A 24,964-nucleotide genomic window follows, 5' to 3' on the forward strand; every position below is an offset into this window, starting at 1 on the left:
AAAATTGAAAATGCACAACAAAACAAATGAGGAAGAAACGGGAGGAAACGGGAGGAAACTGGAGTCAACGTCTGTGACCGAACTGTAAGAAACCACCTAAACGAAATGGGATTTACATACAGAAAAGCTAAACGAAAGCCATCATTAACACCTAAACAGAAAAAAACAAGGTTACAATGGGCTAAGAAAAAGCAATCGTGGACTGTGGATGACTGGATGAAAGTCATATTCAGTGATGAATCTTGAATCTGCATTGGGCAAGGTGATGATGCTGGAACTTTTGTTTGGTGCTGTTCCAATGAGATTTATAAAGATGACTGCCTGAAGAGAACATGTAAATTTCCACAGTCATTGATGATATGGGGCTGCATGTCAGGTAAAGGCACTGGGGAGATAGCTGTCATTACATCATCAATAAATACACAAGTTTACGTTGATATTTTGGACACTTTTCTTATCCCATCAATTGAAAGGATGTTTGGGGATGATGAAATCATTTTTCAAGATGATAATGCATCTTGCCATAGAGCAAAAACTGTGAAAACATTCCTTGCAAAAAGACACATAGGGTCAATGACATGGCCTGCAAATAGTCCGGATCTTAATCCAATTGAAAATCTTTGGTGGAAGTTGAAGAAAATGGTCCATGACAAGGCTCCAACCTGCAACGCTGATCTGGCAATAGCAATCAGACAAAGTTGGAGCCACATTGATGAAGAGTACTGTTTGTCACTCATTAAGTCCATGCCTCAGAGACTGCAAGCTGTTATAAAAGCCAGAGATAGTGATGTGTTGGAGCGTTCTTTTGCTTTTCATGATTCCATAATTTTTTCCTCAGAATTGAGTGATTCCATATTTTTTCCCTCTGCTTGGTTTAAAAAAGTAGCCGTTACTGATTGCCACAATTTTTTTTTCCTGATTTCTTATAGTGTTTCTTAAAGCCACAAAGTTGCCATTTGAAATGACTTTAGTTTTGTGTCATGTCTGTGATCTGCTTTTTTTCTACAAAATTAAACAACTGAATGAACATCCTCCGAGGCTGGTGATTCCATAATTTTTGCCAGGGCTTGTAAGTTTTCCCCTCTCCAATCAACTTTTTAATCAAACTACGCTGTTCTTCTGAACAATGTCTTGAACATCCCATTTTCCTCAGGCTTTCAAAAAGATAAGCATGTTTAACAGGTGCTGGCTTCATCCTTAAATAGGGGACACCTGATTCACACCTGTTTGTTCCACAAAATTGATGAACTCACTGACTGAATGCCACACTATATTATTGTGAACACCCCCTTTTCTACTTTTTTTTTTTACTAATAGCCCAATTTCATAGCCTTAAGAGTGTGCATATCATGAATGCTTGGTCCTGTTGGATTTGTGAGAACCTATTGAATCTACTGGTACCTTGTTTCCCATGTAACAATAAGAAATATACTAAAAAACCTGGATTAATCTTTTTAGTAATATAGCACTACTATTATTCTGAACACTACTGTAAAACGAAGATCAGGAAGACACTATTTTGTTTCAGCTTGTGAATTAAATATCAGATTGGAATACCTTGATCAGTCAGTCCATTCTGGATCAGTATGCAATTATTGCATTGTGTTGTGGAATCTGGATCCAAGTAAAGTCCGGATCACAATGTGAATCCCATATCTGCTATTTTGAGTCCTTGTCAACCCTTGGCAGATGCTTAATTTGAGGGGAAGCAAGCCGGAGCACGCTCCAGAATCTCGGACGCGCGCTCTGCCAGCTATTTATACTGGATCCGGTGATCCGCCACCTCTCTTGACTAACAAAATATTTTTAAAAAATCACCGCGATTGCTCTCACTGCCACTCATACCGCCCTCCTGTCTGCTGTGCGGAACTGCACCAAATCTGGCAACAGGTCCAGAGGCTACGCTCGCTGTTTTGATCCAGATGTTGACCGTAGCCGCAGAGTTCCGTGGCCACCGAGAGAGGACTTGGATTCTATGCGGGTCCCGCATCCGTACCCCCGGAGGCAGTGAGCGAAGGGAGAGCCGCGCATTGTGTTCTGCGTGTGTCTGTTTATAATCTTCTCGCACAGAAGAAAAAAAGAGAGTGTTTACACAAGAGAGAAAAGTGAGAAAATGTTAATGCCTGTTTGAGAAAAATGTGTAGTGAGGGGTTTTACAGTTTTAAAACATCTATAATAATTGTAAAAAATAGTGCTGGCTACTTCGTGGATTTCGTTTATCGCGGGTTATTTTTAGAATGTAACTCCCGCGATAAACAAGGGACCACTGTACATCATTAAACAGGAATTTGTACTCTATCCGGATTTGGTGTGACTAGTGTTATTAGGCCTACAATAGATGCCCAGTTTATTTTCGGTGTGGCGCACAGCGTTGTTCGCAAGCCCCCCCCCCCCCCCCCACCCTTCTTTTTTTGCCGGGACCAGAGCCACCCATCCTCTGCGCTCTGGGACCTCCCACTTTACAAATTAAGCACTGCTGTTATCGCTGACCACCAGCTATCTCCAGCACAATGTGAACTGAATAATGAATAATTTATAGATTCTTAACGATACCCGTTCCACTTGCAATCACTGATCTAAATTAAATACTTTTGCGAAGGTGACATTAACATTATCTGTTGGGTCCATTTGGCAGTAACATGTCTAATATAGTTGTGTTTATTTGCCTTACTCTACTTTTTTCTTTGCCATTAGTCGGAAACCTATACAAAATAGAGGTGGGCGGATCAATCCTAATATCAATAATATCGATACCAACGCTGGTATTGATAATGAACGATCCTCGTGTAAAAAGATCGATACTCAAGCTTTTTTTTCTCCCGCACACACTGACTGCTGCACACGCAGATTCATCAAAGTCTACTCTCTGTCTGTAAGAGCAGCGCTGCGCTGTGTCATACAACAAGGAGCAGCGCACCCCCCCCCCCCTTTTTGTTGCGCCATCACGTGGCTCAGCAGCGCCAGCCAACAGCCTTGCAGGTAGGCTCAGCTTGGCCTGCCCACTCAGCGCTCTCCTTGAGTCAGCCCTCTACCTCAGGAGATTTTTTTTAAGTTGTGTTGAGTGATATTTTTTAAACAAAAATGTTGATTGTGATAATAAAGTATTTTGTTGTCACATACAATGTTTGGCGAAATTCTATCCTAGGTCTTTTGGATCCTTTGGATCTATGAAGCTTAAATATGAAAAAGTAGCGGTATCGGTATCAATATTGGCGATACTGGGGCTGTATTTACTTGGTATCGGATCAATACCAAAATTCCCGGTATTGTCCACCTCTAATAGAAAGACAAATCCGGCGAAGTTTCAGGTCGATTGGTGTACATGGGCACACAACACTGTGGCATTCTTTCACTGTTTACACTGTGCCACCAGAACCAGCGAGTGCAGAGAAAAACACGTATTTTCTTTGTTTGGGTCTGGAAGGAGATTTATCACGCTACGCGTTACGTCAGACTTTGCAACCGAATATGCACATACGCAAGGCCTCCTGCAGATGCCATTAAAATGTAAATATTGTTTTTGATTGACTGATTGATAGATTGATAGAATGGCTTACAAATTGTGTGTAAGACAACAGGAACTTAATAATTAATTAAACAACTGCAAATTATAACGAACAAGGATCATACAGCCGAGGGTATTTTAGCATTGCGTTATATTTACAAATTATCATCCATACAAAACTGTGAGTGCAACTCATGACATCTGTATATGAGAATACTGTAAAAAAAAAAAAAAAAAAAAGCTTTACATGGGAAATATACAAGTAATAAATTGAATTACAGGTAAAGGTTGCAAATCTGCAAGACATTTGCTCATAAATGGAAATATATGGCTCAAACCGTATCCTGTGGAATAACATGGCAGATACATAGATTTATTTTATTTTTTTAACTGCCTGGTGCAATGAATGAGGCTCTATAAGGTGGGGTGGAAATTCAAGCGACAGGTATGACGGTTAATAGCCCTGAAGACAGGATTAACACATTCTGCTATTCAAAGAGAACACTGTCAGTGGGATCTCTGTCTGTGTAACTCCACCACTCTGGTGCATAAATGTGTGCATTTTGTGTTAATTTACCTTAAACCTTTCTTTGGCAGTGTGTTTCTGTGTCTCTGAGAACTGTGGAGAGTGAGAGATTAAACAATGTCATTATTTCATCACGAGGGCAGGCAGATATTAAGCTCTCGGAGCAGTCAGAGCGCACAAAGAAGCACATTAACAGTCGACAGCCGGTGTCAGCCAGTAATTAGGACTTCAATCACTGGATACAACACTGATAACAGGCCTGCAGTAATAATAGCCCACAATTCCCACAATTCAGCCTGTGTGTGTGTGTGTGTGTGTGTGTGTGCGCGCACGTGCACATGACTGCCATGTTACTTGGAGTATATTTACCCTCCTCTTTAAAAAAAAGTAAGACGTCTTCAAGTAGTTAATAATGCTGTTGAGCTCCACATGTGCCTGTAATAGTTTTGTTCTAGCTAGGAGTTGAAATCAAATTTACAGTGGCTTGAAAAAGTATTTGGCCCATTGGTATTTCGGGCATTTTAATTTATTTATGCCATTTCAACTACAAAACGTAAATCAGGTTTCTCAATATAAAAAATTGGAAAATTATGTTCTTTAAACTCAAACTGAAAACAAATCTCTATAACTTGATATAAATTAATAACAAATATAAAAGCCAAGATGATGGCTGCATAAGTAATGGGCCCCTTTGGTATAATACCTGAAAATAATCAGCTTTTTTGCCAGTTTTCTTCAGACAAGTCTCTCACACACACACACACACACACACACACACACACACACACACACACACACACACACACACACACACACACACACACACACACACACACACACACACACACACACACACACACACACACACACACACACACACACACACACACACAGAGAGAGAGAGAACCAAAAGAGCCAGGCTGCCCCTTTTGGTCTAACCAAAAAGCAATTTTGGCCATGCAGGCACATGGTCCAAGGCAGCTTTAACACCTTTTTGGACCAAACCAAAACCTCATAAAGTCTTAATGAGACAGGGGTGGTGTGAAAACTCCATGCATTCTTCTTCTTGGGTGGTAGAAAAACTGTTGCCTACTGTTCATAATTGCTGGTAATGTTGGCATGGAATTATGAGCAGCATATCCAGCACCTGAATCAACTTTCCAAAATGCAATTAGAGGCCAGAGAAAAGAAATATGTGGCTGCAAAACAAAATTAATAAAATATCAAAGCATTTCCATGATAAATATGATCTGAGTACAATAATTGAGGTTGGTGGCACTCCTTAACTGACCAGCAGATGGAGCTGTGCAGCTGTGTGCTCACTCATTCACTCATCTTCAACCACTTACTCCTTTTAAGGGACACGGGGGAGGTGGGGGAGGTGGGGGGGGGTGCTGGAGCCTAACCCAGCTGTCATTGGGCGTGAGACGGGGTCCACCCTGGGCAGTACGCCAGTCTGTCACAGGGTTACATATTGACAAACACATTCACACACGCACACACAGCAACAGACAATTTTTAAAGTTTCCAAGCCACCTAACCCGAATGTCTTAGAATGTGGGAGGAAGCCAGAGCACCCGGAGGGAACCCACACAAACACGGGGAGAACATGCAAACTTCACACAGAAAGGCCACAGGTAGGAATCAATCCCATGACTTTCTTGTTGTGAGACAACAGTGCTAACCACTAAGCCACTATGCTACCCAAAGAGCTACAGATGACAAAATGTCAGCCTGCATGTGTCTTGGGGAGTGACTGGGTTTCAGCAGAGTTCAAACTGACCTGTCTGTGACCGTAAGTGACATGCTACTCCGGGAGCTCCAGCTGGGAGGCGGGCCTCTGTCTTCTTGTCTATCTCTGTCTCGAGACTCTGTGCAGGTGTAGCCTCTGCCCAAACTCTCTGTATCCTTCTCCGTCTCCTGGGTCTCTGGTGTAAGGCTCATCTGAAGGGGCAGTGACTCCATGCTGCGGTGCATACCCGACAGACGAGGGTACAGCACCGGGGAGCCACTTCCGCTGCCCCGTTCAACGCCAAGCGAAGAGACCTGTCTGGGCCCCAGTCCTGTGCCGGTGCTTGAGAAACATGCTGCAGAGTTGACACTGAGTAAAGGCACTGGGCTGGGGGTCAGGCAGGAACTCACAGGGCTTCCCGCTGAGCTGACCAGGTCTTGGAGCTTAGAGTAGGGAAGAATTTTTGGAGGCAGGGATTCATGAACTCCTATCTCCAAGCTGTTGGAGTTTAGCTTATCCAGCTGAGCCACGGATGGAGGCTTTGCCAGGCTGCGCACTGCGGATAACCTGAAGACAGTAAAAACATGTTGGTGCAACTTTCTACATTATTCTAATTTATTTTGAGAAATTACTGTATAGAGTGCAATTTACATCTTTGTATCATGTTAATAGTGCAGGTGCGTATGCAACCCCCCCCCCCCCCCCCCCCCCCCCCCACATGCACACACTACACCCGTAGGGTCGCCTTTTTTTTTTTTTTTTTTTTTTTTTTACTATAATCTATGCTTCTTGTAAAAACCTTGGTACCTGCGTGTGCTGGGCGAGGGCAGATCTGTACCCTTGCCACTGCTTGGAGGTCTCAACCCCTGCAGCTTCCCACCATTCTCTGAAGGAGTTTGGGCGTGGCTGGCCTTCAGAGATGCTCCGCCACACTCTGAGTCAGACACGACAGCTTTAGCCTTAGCCCTTTCTTTCTCCTTCTCTCTGTCCGTTTGATTGACAGGACTGGGACTTGGGATCCCACACGACCCTGCCTTACTCAACCCTGAGGAGGGTTCTTTAAGCCTTGAGCCCTGGGATGATGCATTAGAGGGTTTGACCAGCCCACATCCTGTGTCCGTAGTTGTGCTCATTGGACGAGCTGAGCTTGGCCGGGTTAGGGTCAGGGTGCTTGTTTTAGCCGGGCGAGGAAGAGAGCGGTATTGCAGAGACGTCCTGGCATTCGGAGAGAGAAAACCACTCTGGTCACTGTTCGACACATCAAGGCTCGTCTTGCGTCCTCCACCTCCTCCTGGTTTGACAGGAATACCTGACATCTTTGGAATCTTACCCACAGTTGCAGAGCCAATGGGTATGGCGGTGCCAGCTGTGGTGATCCCACCAGGAATACTGGTACTGCTAACACTATTACTACCAGCAGTGTTAGGCTTCTTAAAGCCAAAGTTTCCACCAGTAGAAGGTCTGACCAATCCGGATGGAGGTTTACGTTGCTCTCCAACACCTGTGCCATTCCGGTGGTCTTTACCAGCATCTGAACAGGATCGTTGTAGACCTGAAGTCTTCACTGCTAAGCGAGACTTGTCCATGGGCTTTCCATCTGACTTCACTGCACCTGGAAATGGAAATGAAATAAACAAAAAAAAAAGTCATTTATCCGTACAATTTAAAGCCTGGGAACATCTTGTGATGACTGAGACAAACTAGGATGTGGTATCTTATCTGAAAACCTACAGGTTCTGCCTGCTGATTAAAAAAACAAACTTACAGCCGATCACCTTCACACTCTGTTATCATGTGGTTACTTCTCTTTTCCATTCTGATGAGTTGAAGTAGTTTCCCCTAGCTTTCCAGTCAGTATCTGTGTCACATCTGTGGTGCGCCGAGATTAACATGTTGCTGCAAGGTTCTGGAAAACTGGTGCTCACTTTCACACAGAGTGTCTGTGGGCACACAACTTGTTGAACAATCCAAAGTAACTGAGTTTCCCCACTCTTAAAGACTCTTTGGGGAGTGAGGAAATCTGATGGTGGATTGAAAGTGAAGGAATATTATGTGATTTTGCCCCAGTGTATAAATTTCCCACTGGGCAAATAAACTGGGACTTGTTTGGAAGTGATTATGATTGAAAAAAAATCTTAAAGACTATTAGTCTCATGTGCACCACCAACACACAACCCGTGCTCCTAATTTGTATCTAATGGGAGTTGTTATAGGAGGTTTATATACAAGTCATTAACACATTCAAAGAACTGCTGTTGAATGAGACCCACCTTCGTGCTGACTTGTGACATCTGAAGTCATTTAGGTGTATTTATAAACCGAACAGACTCATACATGTGTGTGCACATATACCGGTATGTAGAGCACACACACACAGTCCTGTTCAGTGACTGGATCTCGTAGGAATGTGACACTGACAGCCGCCTGCACTCAAACATCTTTTTCCAACTGTGAAAACTGAGTTTACATGTCAAGACATAAACTCAGTGTATCACATAACTGTGATGATGCATGCTCCAAGTGAAGGACGGCAGGAATCGAGACTGTGTGCACGCTCACACACGATCATATATTCATTTTGAATAAATGCAGCCTCTGCACACACTGAAGCTTGCAGTTTGACACTGTGTTCTGAGTAGAAGACACACTGAATCGGTACATTTCTCAGTGCATGAAGCCTGCATGTTTCAAGAGATCGGTTTTGACAGGTGAGTGCTGACAGAGATATTTTTAGGATCTTGAAGGAAAATGGCTGCTCTTGACCATTCTCCGTCAAGCCTTCTTTCATATCAAGGCCCCAATATAATCAATTCAGGAGGCAATTATTTTTTGTTTTTTCTCCAGGTGGGTACTTCAATTGCTTCAAATGCCAGTATTATCAGTGTTACTGGAGGTCTATCCCATCTCCACAGCAGAAGACAATAAGATTTAGTTCCAAACACTAACCACCTGAAGGACAGCTATATGATATGCATCACCAATGACTGAGTGACTGACTAACTCCCGGAGTTGTTGTTTTGGTCCCCACCCAAGTTACTGTGTTCACACCTGCACCACCACCTGCCCAAACAAACCAAACCAGCGAGCAAAGCAAACCAAACGTTTTAACCGGACCAAAGGTTATATTGACAAGAAGAACATAGAATTTTTTAATGACTTAAGGCCACTGTGATGGAGGGAACAACATTCTGAAATAGGCAGCGCAGAGTTAAATGTGTTTTATTACATATTAACTTAAAAACGAGGACTAGGCATTGACGTTAAAACAACACTAACGTCTTATATTTTGACTTTTGGCTCATGCGGTCTGTCAAACCACACACATGGCCAACAGAGACAATGAGTACTTCAATAGGTTTTAAGGTGATGTTCCAGCACACACCAGGCCCAGTGACCCAGTCATTAAGGGAATGTTCTTGATGTTCTTTGTTAGTAGTATCCACTCTTTTTTGTTTCAAATGTCTGGTCCTGCTGGATTCTTCATTCTTCATGCTTTATCCCTTTACACAGCGGACACTGGACGCTCTGAAACCGCTTTTTTGATGTTATGTCATTACATTTCCCTACCTTTACCACTTGTCGCCGTGGCAATCTTGACAACTAAACACGCCAAACTAGAGTAGTAGGTGTAACCTGTGTCTAAGGAATCATTTTTTTCAGTGCTTAATTTATGCTTTACTTCTAAATATTACTCATTTACAATGGGTGTCCTACAGGTGTCCTTTTGTCTTTTTTTTTTTTTTTTTAAATTTACCAACCATTTTGTCTTTTTAAAAAAAGAACGCAATGACTCATGGGATTATTTGGGTGATGAAGGATACACCTGTTCTATCCTTCATTTTTGGGGAAAGTATGTCACAAGCACCCTTTGAAATGGGACAGGCTAGTCGCGCCATTTATGGCATAAACGGTCGACGACTGCAGCCTCAGACTTCAGGCAGTGAATTAGGACACAGTCTTTTTTTTAGCCAGTTTCAAATTTTTGTGTAAACTTGACAGTGACAGCACTTGTAAAGGAGCAGTCCTTTGCAAGGTAATAAGCATGTAATTTTTACAAAAGCTATATATGAAATTTTTCTTGGAATGGTTTTGTTTGATAGCATGAACAACAATATATTTAATGTGTTCAACAACAAAGTTCACAAATTGTCCACCTACCTTTCAAGGCATTGCTAGTGAAATGTGGAGGAGGGCCAGTAAATCAAAAAAGGAGCCAGGACATTTGAAAGGTTACTGGCAGCCTGGCCCAATCAGCAAAACCCTGAATGTCTAACCACTCATACACAAACAAACACGCATATCTCCATCATTCTTGCCCTTCAGTCTCGTATTATGGTTAATTATTCCAGGCCGTTCCCCAGGAGACCGGCCGTCTTAGAGACTCCACGACTTTGCTGACATCTCACTCTGAACATGTGTGTGCTTATCTGTGCGGTGATCTAAATATTAGCATGTATTTGAACGCATCATTTATTTATTAGGACAGGGTGGTGGCCAAGTGGTTAATGCGCTTGGTTTCAGTTCAGAAGGCTCCGTGTTCAAATCCCACCCCTGCCACATTTCTCCATGTAATGTGGAGTTGCGTCAGGAAGGGCATCCGGCGTAAAACCTGTGCCAATTCAACATGCAGATCCAACTTGGATTTGCTGTGGCGACCCCGAGTGCAAAACAAGGGAGCAGCCGAAGGGACTTACTTACTATTTGATGTATTTATTAGAAGTAAAGAACTTAATAAATATATCAAATGATTTGTTGAAATACACTTGGCCAAGTGGTTAGTGCTCTTGGTTTCAGTGCGGAAGGTTCTGGGTTCAAAACCCCACTCCTGCCACATTTCTCCATGTAATGTGGAGTTGCATCAGGTGCATCCGGCATAAAACCTGTGCCAAAATCAACATGTAGATTAGCTGTGGATCTGCTGTGGCAACCCCGAGTGAACACAAGGGAGCAGCCAAAGGGTCTTACTATTAGTAGCGAAGAGCATATATTGAAATAACACACACACACACACACACACACACACACACACACACACACACACACACACACACACACACACACACACACACACACACACACACACACACACACACACACACACTAAACAAATGACAAGAAATAAAGGTTGCTCCTTTGGTTGAATTCACATAATTCTCCTTCCTGATTTGCTTCTCTCTGTCTGTCTTTTATCAACTGATTAATTAATGAGCACCAGGCTGGCAGCCTTGAAGACTTCATTGTTACCCTGCGGGTCTTGAAAGTGGTGATACCAGGGTATTGTTTTTACTGGTGTGTGTGTGTGTGTGTGTGTGTCTGTGCCTATGAACAAGATAACTTAAAAAAAGGCTTGAAGGATTTCCTTCAGACTTGGTGGGAATATTACTTGCATAGTTATCTGGAGGTGATTAGATTTTGGAGTCATTTGACCAACGGCCAAGCTCATGAAAAACATGGTACAAAAAAACAAAACAAAAAACCAACCTTTTTGTGTATCTCAACAACTAATAAGCTTGGATGATCTAAAGTGTATATTGATTGATCATGCAAAATATTTGTGATTAACTGGTATTAATGACTTCAAAATTATGTCACACAGCAGTCATATGATGAAGTCATACATAGTCAAAAGCACCATTACAGACACATATATACAGATCATATAATTAGAGCAACACTAATTATTTTGAGCAGTGTATATTTACATTGTAGTGTGTAGAGCGTGCAGGGTATGTGTCAGACCTATGATGCCTTTCATTTTATGATTTTTTTTTTTTTTAATCAATAATGGGCCCAGTTAATTTAAGATGGCACTCATTTCATCATGATCTTCTTCTCATCTCCTCATCCCAGAAGCTGAGATGTACTCCACTCTGGAATATTCTGTGGTCATCTTGTGTCAATTTCACAGATTAAATGGTTTTGTACACAGGAACTTTTGCTGAGTAAAATTTACTCTGCTGGGATAACATTTGGTCCAGTCTAAATAGAGTTAAATATACTCTACCACAGGGCTAAGACAACTTAACATAGTGTAAAATCAACTCATATTGGAGTAAAACCACTTGCATTGACTAGACAGTGTCACAGACTGAATAGTCTGCCATAAAACTTGGTCAGCCTGCCTCCACTGCGCATGCGTCATCATTTCAAAGTGTCACGGATTATCACCTCGTTCCTGCTTAAAATTGACTTTAGAATGATTTAAGAGGTTTTACCTTTTCATCTGATGATTAATAATCCCATTAATCCATTTGATCGCTTTGGGTGAAGACAGTCTGTTCACAGAGCGGCTGTGCTCCGAAATGATACACGCGCAACGGAGGCGGGGCGGGGGGGCCGTTCGGTCGGCGACACGAGCAGAGCTGATTTCACTCTACAACAGAGTGTTTTTTACTCTATTTAGACTGGGATCAAATGTGATCCAAGCAGAGTAACTTTTACTCGGCACAATTTACTGTGCAGCTGTCTAGATCAGTCTTGGTGGTGGCCTTCTTTCTACATTTAACCTCTTCACAACATAACAGCGTGAGTCACCATCAGTTCACATTTACACAGCTAAATCAGTGTTAATTCAACTCGTACAGTGTTAAAATTAATACTATTCGTGAGTTTACATAATTCCTGTCAGGTCCAAGATAAAGATACACGTCTGACAGTGTTAAAATGTGGAAGGTACAACAGCGTAGTAACACTTGCACTGTTACTTTATCAAATGAAAAGCAAGTGTAGTTTCAACACCACAGAGAATATTTTAATAATGTATACAGATTTACAAATGCAATAGTCTGGAAATTGTTTACATACAGTGGGGAAAATAAGTATTTGACCCCCTGTCAGTTTTGCAGGTTTTTCCACCTACAAAGAATGGAGAGGTCTGTCATTTTTATTGTAGGTACACTTCAACCGTAAGAGACAGAATCTAAAAAACAAAATATCCAGAAAATCACATTGTATGATTTTTAAATAATTACCATATTTTCCGGACTATAAGTCGCACTTTTTAACGTTTTGGCCGGGGGTGCGACCTATACTCAGGTGCGACTTATAAATGAAAAATATACCGGTAGGATCTCAATTAATTTACTGTAACAAAACAATTTTACGTGACAGAGTCGATCTATGTTTTAAAATGGCCACCGGAAAAGGAAATGCAATGCATCATGGACACTGTAGTATGACGGCCATCCTATAGTTCACGCTGGTCGCGATAACCAATCAGAGAACAGAACTTTGGATGCGTATTCCTCACCTCACCCACAGCGTGTGAAGCTGACGAACACGGTGCTTGCTGTTATTCCGGCATGGCGAACAGAACAGCTTCAACCCTTGGATATCAATGTGAGCAGAGTGTTTAAGTTGACGCTGAGAGCTGCGTGGGAGCACCGGGTGAGTGACGGTGGAGGATTAGCGTGTGCACTTGGAAGGAGCTGGCGTCGATGATTGTGAAAAGCGTTTGAAGCAGACGAACATGGTGTTTATTCCGGGACGGCTAACAAGACAGCTTCAACCCTTGGATATCAGTGTGAGCAGAGTTGACGCTGAGAGCTGCATGGGAGCACTGAGCAACGGCGGAGGATTAGCGTCTGCACTTGGAAGGAGCTGGATCGACACCGCTGGGCGGTCATGAGCTGCGCAGGTAGGCGCTGCATGGTTCGGCTCGCAATGTGGTCCGCAAAATACAAACATATCCGTAGGTAAAATGCAGCTCACGAGAGGGCACTCGAGGCTTGTGTGACTGTTCCTGCGACTTCTGACTACCATAGAAAAATAAAAATTTTAACGTTACTGATAACATAACAAGACAACGGAGAAGGCCCGAAAAAATGCCACCAAAAAGAAAATCATACTCTGCAGATTACAAGTTGCGACTGGTGAAATATGCATCCGAAAACGGTAGCCGTCACAATATTATCATCTGAACTTTTCATGTTAACATACCTGTATGTCCATGGGACTTATAGTCCAGTGGACCTTATTTATGGTTTATTTTTCTTTATAATGGATAAAGTGGCTGGTGCGACTTATACTCCGGTGCGACTTATTTATGGTTTATTTTTCTTTATAATGGATAAAGTGGCTGGTGCGACTTATACTCCGGTGCGACTTATAGTCCGGAAAATACGGTAATTTGCATTTTATTGCATAAAATAAGTATTTCATCTCCTACCAACCAGCAAGAATTCTGGCTCTCACAGACCTGTTAATTTTTCTTTAAGAAGCCCTCTCATTCTGCACTCTTTACCTGTATTAATTGCACCCGTTTGAACTTGTTACCTGTATAAAAAAACACCTGTTCACACACTCAATCAATCAATCAATCACACTCCAACCTGTCCACCACAGCCAAGACCAAAAAGCTGTCTAAGGACACCAGGGACAAAACTGTAGACCTGCACAAGGCTGGGATGGACTACAGGACAACAGGCAAGCTGCTTGGTACAAGACAACAACTGTTATGATTATTTATTAGAAAGTGGAAGAAACACAAGCTGACTGTCAATCTCCCTCAGTCTGGGATTCCATGCAAGATCTCACTTTGTGGGGTAAGGATGATTCTGAGAAAGCTCAGAACTACACAGGAGGACCTGGTCAATGACCTGAAGAGAGCTGGGACCACAGTCACAAAGATTGCATTAGTAACACATGATGCTGTCATGGTTTAAAATCTTGCAGGGCAGCAAGGTCCCCTTGCTCAAGCCAGCACATGTCCAGGTCTGTTTGAAGTTCACCAGTGACCATCTGGATGATCCAGAGGAGGCATGGGAGAAGGGTATGTGGTCAGATGAAACCAAAATAGAGCTTTTTGGAATCAACTCCACTTACCATGTTTAGAGGATGAGAACAACCCCAAGAAAACCATCCCAACCATGAAGCATCGGGGTGGAAACATCATACTCTGGGGGGTGCTCTTCTGCAAAGGGGACAGGACAACTGCACCATACTGAAGGGAGGATGGATGGGGTCATGTATTGCGAGATTTTGGCAAACAACCCCCTTCCCTCAGTAAGAGCATTGAAGATGGGTCATGGCTGGGTCTTCCAGCATGACAATGACCCCAAACACACAGCCAGGGCAACTAAGGAGGGGCTCCGTAAGAAGCATTTCAAGGTCCTGGAGTGGCCTGGCCAGTCTCCAGACCTGAACTCAATAGAAAATCTTTGGAGGGAGCTGAAACTCCAAAGCTGAAAGATTTGGAGAAGATCTGTATGGAGGAGTGGACCAAAATCCCTGCTGCAGTGTGTGCAAACCTGGTCAAGAACTACAGGAAATGTCTGACCTCTGTAATTGCAAACAAAGACTACTGTACCAAATAGTAACATTGATTTTCACAGGTGTTCAAATACTTATTTGCAGCAGTAACATACAAATAAATTATTAACAAATACATTGTGATTTCCATATTTTTTTTAGATTATGTCTCTCACAGTGGACATGCACCTAAGATAAACATTTCAGACCCCTCCATGATTTCTAAGTGGGAAAACTTGCAAAATCGCAGGGTGTTCAAATACTTATTTTCCTCACTGCTGGGTCGGACTGGGAACAAATTTTGGCCCTGGCATTTTTCCTCTGGACCAGCCCACTATTGGCCCGACGAATCCACCCCCAAACACGCACACCCACCTGTCCATACCGAAACCCCAATGAACAAATACTATACACCTAAACACCATGAACACACACCTAAACACACACTTTCACTGTCATTTCACCTTGATCATAGTACAAAACGCAGACCCGGTGCCACGAGGGGGCGTCCTGATAACATTAAAGGCAATTACATATTTTTACGAAATTACAAGTTTAAATGACTATATATATATATATATATATATATATATATATAAAACATCATGAGGTTTATGTCACAGAAATCCTACTTTACAATCACACTGCAGTCATTGTTAAATAATTTCCTTTTGCATTTATAATAAACACTTGTATTTATTTAGTGTTTGTTTTTCTGGTTGAAATAAGATATAAATAATCTACCAGACTTCAAAAAATATACAAGTCTCAAAAAATATACAATCTCTATAAATATGGGAAGGCCAGCCCACGCACGTCTAAACGTGCAGCGGCCCACCGGGCAAATGTCCAAAATCACAGATTATCAGTCCGAGCCTGCCTCACTGTAAATATAACATCCAAACACAAATTTGTGACTGAACCAACAAACGTCTGAAAACTCATGCCAAGTGACAGGGTTATAATGACACCTTCATTAGAGTTAAATTACACTTGTAGATAGTTGAATTAAGACTGAAGGGATGGACTCTGAGAACCAACACATTCTGCAAAAAATAAATAGAAATGTTTGAGACACTGACAAGCTGTCATCTTCTCTTGCTGTAGTCTGAGGGTGGTGAAGATAATTCCACTATCAAGAATGTAGGAAACAAAGAACAGACAGCGTTTTGTACATGTGCTGTAAATCACTTCTCATCTCCAGCCAGATGAATATGTGCTCAGCATAAGTCATGTATTTTCAGAAAAATGTCATTACAATGAAACTTTCACAACTTCTCAAACCCATTTCTCACTACATTTTTTTTCTCAGAATGTCAGAATTGTCACTAGCATAGGTAGTCATGAGTACATTAGAGAGACATGTAGTATATTAGACAGATCAGATGACAAACAATTTGTAATTGTGTGCAGAATGTGCATGAGAAACTCTCACATTGAAACCAATAGGGCAATTTAGGCACATCTCTGTTGCATATTGTAAAGTTGCCTATGTTCATTCTTTGTCCACTGATCACCTCAGCTGTTGACAAATGTAATTTCACACATCCGTTGTGTGATTAAGCATAGCCTGATCAGGTCGAAGAAATCAACCATGAATTTCCTTTTTGGTCAATTCAGGCTGAAATTAATGACCAGCAGCTTTGCAGTCTGTGGTGCAAAGGACAAGTCCATTTGGGGAGTGTCCACCCACACGTTGCTATTTAAACAGCATAAAATCTCAGCATAAACCAGGATGCTGGGTTCAAAGGGGTTGGAGAAAGGGGCATAACATAAAATTAACCAATTAGAGTTTTGCCTGTTATTACCTATAAAACACTAGTGTGCCAAGAGATTGCACAGAACTATTTACCAACTAGGCTCCAGAAACATAAAAAGTACATTGATGTTGACTCTGCGGTGAATCCATGGACCGAGAGGGTTAAAGCTGCTCTCACACAGAAGCCATGTTGACTGGTGAGTGCACTGAATAAGACTAAAACACCCACCACGCCCTGGTAAGTGTTGGCAAACATGAGGTATTGTGTGACATATTTTTGGGTTGTCATGGTAACTTTGGTGGTGAATGCAACATGCACCTCTAAATGCCATATTGCTGAAATGCCGTTACTGTGACCATGACAGCTGAATTAACACCTGCAGCACTGCTATGTGTGAAGATTGTTTACACTTACTGTGCATGCATGTAAGATAGTTTTTTGGAGGTGCTGGTTAAGCAGTGCGCTCCACACCAGAGGATCTTCGGTCCAAACCCCACCAGCTGGAAAATCACTAAGGGCCCTTGGGCAAGGACCTTAATCCCCCAACTTGCTCCCAGTGTTCAGTTGAGCACCTCACATAGCTGCACCCTGGCATCAGTGTGTGAGTGTGTTTGTGAATGGGTGAATGTAAGGCATCATTGCAAAGGGCTTTGAACTTCTGATTCAGATGGAAAAGGGCTACAGAACTACAGTCCATAAATGCAGTCCATGGTACAGATAGATATCACATGATGTAAATTCCTGAGTGATTGACTACAGAGACCCAATGCTTGCATTACTTTTGAAAGCAAGATAACAAACGCCTTACAACCTGCGTCACTTTGTCACCCACAGTCCACGGGATGGGAGGCAGACAAGATAACCACATGGCTAATACCGAAGGCCCTTAGCATCCATCACTTTGAACGTCTTTAGCCTTGGGGAGTGAGGTTTACATTAATGTACCACACCTGCTACTGGCTATCGTTACAGTCATTCAGACTGGAAGTGCATTGTCTGGTCATCTGTCATGGAGTCTTTCTGGGCACGGTGATACTGATGGATGGAGTGAGGTTTCTCACCCACTTGAGATTTCTCTCAGTGTTAATGTTGCAAAGTGTAATTCATGCTTCTACTGTGTTTTTGTATTAAAGCAGGGGTTGTTATGCACGTTAATTATGTATTATCAGCAGTCTAAGATCATGGGGAAAGCTGAAAACCCCATGGGATTGGGCAACTTGATGTCCAAGCAGGCCCATCTGATAAGTGATTCCATAAAAATTTTATTTCAATTAATGTTTATTTGCAATTCAGGTTCATTGTGTGTACAGCAGGATGTTAGTCCACTGTGAACCCATCTAAAGTATGTAAGGCACATCTGAGGGGTATAACCATTAACTATCACAAATACATTGGACTTCAGACTAGGTTTTTCCTGGTCTATGTTCTAATTGGCAATACCAACACACATCCCTGGCCACACTTCTTTTAAAGACCAACACACTCATAGTTGCATAAAAGAGCCCAATTCAGCTTGTTATTGGTTTGTACTCTGGGTGTAAAAACCACAACTGTGTCAGGTGGAAACTACTCTCTCTTTGCTTTGTGCGCTAATGTGCACCAGGTGGACACACAGCCCAAAATCGTTGATTATAAACATGCCTTTTGTGCTCACAATGCCAAAAAGCATTTATCAATGAACTCAGCAAAATGTTTGGAGAAACCATTTGTGTGTTCTCTGTATACAGTATATTCTTGTCAGATTAATCCAGAACTTAAATCAGGAGGGGTCAGTGTTTGGCGTTTTTGTCACTGCAACAGCTGGCAGTGCAAACACAGGATATCACTGCAGGGAGATGACGTGCACAGCTGATCTAAACTAACAACAGCAAAACTAATATCCTGTTTGGTTGTCTGTATGTGTGCGTGTGTGTGTGTGTGTGTGTGTGTGTGTGTGTGTGTGTGTGTGTGTGTGTGTGTACAGAAACAGCACACAGATGGTGTGCTTTAAAGGCAGCTGCACAATTCTCGCTATTGTGGTCTTTGTGTGTGAGAATATGTGTTAAGTGTGATGGGGGGACACTCTTTTAGACCACTATTAAAAACACACTGTCTCTTGTCCTGTTGTTTTGGGTGAAATGCCTTTTATTTTAGGGCTATAAACTCTCTCTGTTCAGCATAAAAATAAAGCTTGGATAGAACTGACTGGCTCAGTTGGGTTTAAAAAAAAACATACTTGGCTGCTGGTGTGTGTGTGTGTGTGTGTGTGTGTGTGTGTGTGTGTGTGTGTGTGTGTGTGTGTGTGTGTGTGTGTGTGTGTGTGTGTGTGTGGCTGGCAGGAAGGGAGTGGGTTGTGATGGGTGTTTGATACATGGCACCATTTTCTAAAGCCCCAGAGGGTGAGCTGCAGCTGTGGATGAACGTGTGGGACAAAGACAGTGTCTGTGACTGTGTGTGGGTGTGAGACGCTGTCAAATAGAAGAGACGAATATACAAAGAAATCTCTAATAAAACCATTTCAAGTGTGGTTGTATTGTTTTTCTGTCCTTTTTCCTATCTCACCTGCTACTTTCAGCCCACTCTGAGAGGTGTGCGTGATCGGCGATGTTACGCCTACAGGTGGGTTCCGTCCTCCTTTCTTTAATGCGTTGGCTTGGCCAAAGGTCTGAGGTCTCTTTAGTTCTCCCTTCCCTCCTTCCAGCCCTTCGCCTTGTTGCCTGTTTTTTTTCCATTTATTGGCTGATTCAGTCTTGAGGCTTCCTGTGTCATAGACACCGCCTCCGTGGCTTTTGTGGTTGGGTTTTGTGTCAGTGTCCCAAGACAGACCACTCTCCACAAGCGATCTCTTCTCTGCATCTGTACGAAGCTACAGAGAGAAAGACAGACACCTGTTAAGAATACACAGACAATGATTACTCTTGTCGTAATGCAGGGGTCCGTGTGTGTGTAATTCAGAAACTACAGTAATACAATGCTTTACTGGAAAGTATTGCCAAAAGTTTGGTGTTATTTTCATTTTGTCCTATGAGATCCAGCACCAAACGTCAGATGTAGAATGTTTTTCTTAAACCATTCCTTTCACTAAAAGTAAAATGGTATAATTTCAACAATAAATTGACTGTAGTTGCAACACCTCCCACTGTGTTGTCATAGGCTTCAGTGACTCCTAATGACAAAAGTAAGACGTATGCATGCATGGATACCTTGATTTTCCATATTTTGGTTGCAATACACTCCCAAATGAGTTTTGCGTTGAAAAAGTATATGTGTCGATTCTACATCAGCCACATTTGCTGCCTAGATTATTTTGTAGAATCTTTAGAGCTGACTAGCAGATCCTTCAATAATCCGTCTCTGTCAATCTAGAATTTGAGTAGTATTTGCCTGTCTGGTTGTTTCCCTACTCCTCCTGGGTCCTTTGTCTGATTTCCACCAAATTTGGAATGTGTATGAAGGTGAAGCCCAGTATTACCTTTAAAGGGTTTGTTTATTTATGATCAAAGGTCTAAGCTTTAGTTTTCATTCCAATTTACAGCAAACATAGCACTCGTATATGTCGATGGGTTCTGGAACTGACCAGGTGAGATGAAATTTAGCAAATATCAATCATTGGGGCCAGGGTCATGTCTGTCTGTCTGTTTATTGGCTTACATCTACAAGGTTATTTAGCTGATTTCTACAAAAACAGCAAAGCCACTAAAGGCTGAGCCAAAAATTCCAAAAAATGTATTCAATTTGGCAAATGTCAAAGCCACGAAAGATGATTTTCAATCCCATTTGGACCAAATGTGGTGCACAGATTCCAGAACTGCCTTGGCAAGATCAACCAGATGTCAATCATTTGGGTGATGGTCAAGGATCTTGTGGCCAAATGTCAAACTGTCATAGCCATTTCTGTTTTCACACCCACAGGTACTGCCACCTATTACACTGAATTTTGTAATAAAAGAGGGGAGATAATATTGCTGGTAATGGTGAGGATATGGATAATGTAAAGGTGTCCAACCTAAAAAATGCCAGAAAATAGTATAAAATTCTTTTTTTTACACATTTCCTAAATCACAAAGTATCACATTCTAACAATTTTTGTTTGACAAAAATCAAATATCTCCCAAAATTTTGAATCAAGGATAAAACCTACAAATGCTCAAATTTTAAAAGTTGGGACTATCCTAAGTTTGGCACGTGTCTTTGAAAAATTAGCCAATTATATGTTTTTCTACACTGAATAATTAATTGATTAATTCAATTCATAACACACAGAAATTGCACAAATTTAATGACACACAGAAAATATAATCTGCAGTTTAAACATGATGATGAACATGTCAAATGTTGCATTTAAGGCTGTGTGAAAACCAGGTCATCATTAAGATTGCTCTTTTTGTATTATGCTGTATATTTAGCGTAGGAGTGAGTGTTCATGGGAGTCTCAGTGTGGAAGGATATGATGAGTTTTCATGAAGGCGGACCGTTCCCCCCGTAGGGGGGTGATGCTTACACAATGCATCAGTAGGCGTGTGAAGCTCTGAGGTAATTACACCCAGTGGTTCTCATAAGGACAGTGTTCTTTCCTTTCCCTTTTTTTTGTTTTGTTTTTTTTTTTAAATAAAACCACTAAACCCCATGACCACATTCACATCATATGAGTGTGTATGAAAACCATCTGAACAAAACTTGCTGATCAAACACTGATTTCCTCACATGCATTCTCTGCTTTTTCAGACAGGGATGAGACAAACATCTGGTCAGACAGTAGTGACAAAACACAGATAACGGCACAATCGTGAAAGCAGCCAAACAATCAGACACACAAATGCAGTAGAAAACCAAAGTGTGCTAACTTGAATGTTTGTTACACCTTCATGTGAGAAAGGCCAGGATTTTGTAGTACCTGCACACGCCTACGTAACTTTGTCACTGATTCTCATCTTTTTCCCGTTACTTGAGCAAATGATTACTTCCCCGTTTCCTGTCTTAAGTTGGTGTCACAAGGGACGACCCAACAGGACACGACACATCCTGATCAGGATGTGTTTGATCGTAACCCGTCCTTTCAGCGCATGTGTTGTGTGGGCAGGATAATGTGTGCTAAAGTGTAACTGGATACAAGATAATGGCAATTTGTGCAGAAAATGTGAAAAACATGGATCAACCCACATGGATTCTAACAGTCTTCACTTTTGGCTTTGCACAATTTCCTTCGCTTTTGTCATTCATCACAGGAGTAAACTGCAGCAAAACAAACAAACGAGTGTGTTCAACCACAGATTTCTTGACATCTTGATATTGTGAATGACTGATGGTTGAGTTTGAAAAGGATGATATTCCAAGCTATAAGAACATGATAAAGTGTAGCTAGACATTTCTCTTTATTGCAAAAAGTGGGAGTTTCCAATGCAACAACTGAGGTTTTGAACAGTCCCAAAACTCCATGACCACACCCAAATCCTGTGATGTAGAGTAGGGCAGGCTTGTATTCCCACCCCCATTTCTTGATCTATACCAAACAGTAAATTCCTTACAGCATTTCATAACATTCAGTCATAGATAGTCCAAACTATACCTTTTTGGAATCTTTATGTTCAGGCAGATAATGTGGTGTAGTATTCAATATGATTGGAGCATAAATTTTGACCGCTGTGTAATTCTTCAATTGACCCCTACCTCGCTGCCTATTGAAAATTCAAGTAGCCAATGAGTTTTTTTTTTCCAAAGGAGTTAATGTCTATGGAGTAGTTGTGCCAAATTTGATGCTTGTATCACCATTTGCAGGATTCTGCTCTAAATATTCTCTTACCTGCTGCACTATATATATGAGATGTAAGATGCTGCTCCCCAGTGTTTCTCAATTGCCCTCAAACGTACTGGAACACTTGGCATTTCACACATTTTAATTTGTTTATTCCAATTCAAATACAATTTTTTTTCTAAAATTATCTTCTTTAAACCTGCACTGAAAACAAATCTGTACAACTTGATATAAATTAATTAAAAACATAAAATCCAGCTTCCTGGTGAAGTGGTGTAGAGGAGGATTTTCTTAAAAAGAAGACCTGAAAGTTCAGCTACAATTTGACAGAAAGTACATTTGAGATGAAAGCCTAGATTTGATGTTTTGGTAAAAGAAACTTTTGTATTTCTTCATAATTGATGTACATAAAGTCCAAGACATATTTAGTGACTTGGAAATGTTCATGTTTTCATCTCTTGACTTGTCTGAAGAAAACTGGCAATAAAACTTTTCATTATTTACAGCTATTATCAAGTTTTAGAGATTTGCTTTCAGTTTGAGTTTGAGGAAGCTAATTTTAGAAATTTTATTCTTTATTTTTTTGTATTTCTTGTATTTAAAATGGCATAAATTAAAATGTGTGAAATACTAAGTGTTCCCATACTTTTGGAGAGCACAGTATCCTAACCTTATGAGTGTGGTATTACTATTTTGTTTAAGAATGTTTAATTTTCACTGTTGCTGCACTTTGTGTCAAATCATGTAGATCATACTGCTATGACAATATTGAGATACAATAATTTGGCCATATTGTACAGTTCTATTGTCAACTAGCTGAAAACTTTGAATCTTAATTAACATGTACATTAAAAAATACTTAAAGTGGCAGTGGTTTAAGAGGGCTGTCATTGGGGGGTCTGGGGGGTGAAGCTCCCCAGAAGTTGAAATTAAAAAAAAAAAAAAGAAAAATACTTAAAAAGGCGGGGGGTCTGGGGGAGGTCTGCCCCCCAGAAGCTGAAAGGTTTTGGCCATGCTAATGCTCCCCTGAAGCATTTTGCTCAAAAAAAAAAAAAAGTCTGAAGGAGCTAAATGACATGGTGAGATGTGACAAACATATTAGACTTCCCACTGCCTCTCTGTACTTCCTTAATTCTGTCATTTTTTCAGCATTTTCTGTGTAGTACACCGGATAGGCTAGGCTGTTTTTGTCTTAGCCTATAAAAAGACCTTGCTCACACATGGGATCTAATTTCCCTTTTTCCTGATTGTAGGCAAAACACATCATAATTTCTGCAATTTGGAAACATCATCTTTCATACCAGCGAACAACTCATTGTGTTTTCTTAGTGAGTCTGCTGTAGCACCTGTTTCTTACATAGGCTGAAATCTGAGCAGCATAGTTCCATAGGTTATCTGGTAGTTTTCTCTCTAACAGTAAACATCTGCTCCTCTCATAGATGGTTTGTCAGTCTCTCTCAGCTGTGCAGTTTGGATGGGGCGAATATTTTCATGACTAATCCCATTCCTGGTTAACAGTTCCTGGAAATCTCTGTCTGTGAACTCAGTACTGTTTGAGTGGAAGCATTTCATTTCTCCATAAGGTGCTATATCTGCCAAGAATCTCACTCTGGCTTATACTGCATCACTTTTGTATTTTAGAAAATACACAAATGTGGTACCTGAATAGTCATCTATCAAAGACTGTACATGGGGTTTGCATGGTGCCCAACAAATCAGTATGAACCAGCTTTAGAGGTTTAGTAGCTTTTCTGTCTGGCTCTCAATTCCTAGTCTGAGTGAACTTGCCCTGTGTGCACACGTCACATACCTGAGCTGGTCTGACTGCACTCCCCTTAATCACCATTCCTTGTCATGCCATATTTGCATGTCATGACAAGCTTTGCATTTGTCAACATTTTGCTCCACAGCAGGCAGGTAATACAAGTTACCACCTTCATGAATGTCAAACCTGCTACCATTCTTCATGGTCATGTGACTGTCATCTTTCTGGAAAGTGACTGTTGCTCCTCCATTTGCTGCCCTTGCCACTGAGGAAATGTGTGGGTATGATGGCATGTACAGAAAACCATGTAGCTGTGCTCTGTGTTGTCTCAAAGGTAAATCACTGCTGTCCCTTTGTGTTGTGCTATGCCACTGCATTTGGTTCTGTCTACAAACTCAGCAGAGTGGGACTCTGGTTGGAATGTGTCATCGGAGCTGTGGAACTTGTCTATCTTGTTCACGATGTGGGATGTTGCGTCTCCATCCACCATGATGCCTTTTATTTGAACACTGTTTATTGGCCTTATGCTTCACCATGAAGAGATGACGGTCGTCGTTTTTCTGCTCTTCCTCTGCAATTTTTCTGGCACCATCCTGTTCTCCTTTTTTCTTACATAGTGATTCTTTGTGTGTATTACTTTTACAATGACTGCACCATACTTTTCGGGTACACCGTCTTGCCTTGTGTCCTTTTGTT

The 24,964-nt window shown here is 41.5% G+C and overlaps 1 protein-coding gene across 7 annotated transcripts in view; it reads right to left on the reverse strand.

The window, feature by feature from the left end:
- LOC117512423 (neuron navigator 1-like) overlaps positions 1 to 24,964 on the reverse strand; it is a 261,229-nt gene that overhangs the window by 30,855 nt on the left and 205,410 nt on the right. For all 7 annotated transcript variants that reach the window (XM_034172486.1, XM_034172482.1, XM_034172481.1 and 4 more), the window contains 4 exons: positions 19,314 to 19,617; positions 6,571 to 7,375; positions 5,815 to 6,330; positions 4,083 to 4,124 (listed from right to left, as the gene is read on the reverse strand). In XM_034172486.1, the coding sequence (XP_034028377.1) occupies positions 4,083 to 4,124; positions 5,815 to 6,330; positions 6,571 to 7,375; positions 19,314 to 19,617 (1,667 nt within the window). The remainder of the gene's footprint in view (positions 1 to 4,082; positions 4,125 to 5,814; positions 6,331 to 6,570; positions 7,376 to 19,313; positions 19,618 to 24,964) is intronic.

The sequence above is a fragment of the Thalassophryne amazonica genome, chromosome 6 (genome assembly GCF_902500255.1).
Source record: "Thalassophryne amazonica chromosome 6, fThaAma1.1, whole genome shotgun sequence".
Lineage (NCBI taxonomy): Eukaryota > Metazoa > Chordata > Actinopteri > Batrachoidiformes > Batrachoididae > Thalassophryne > Thalassophryne amazonica.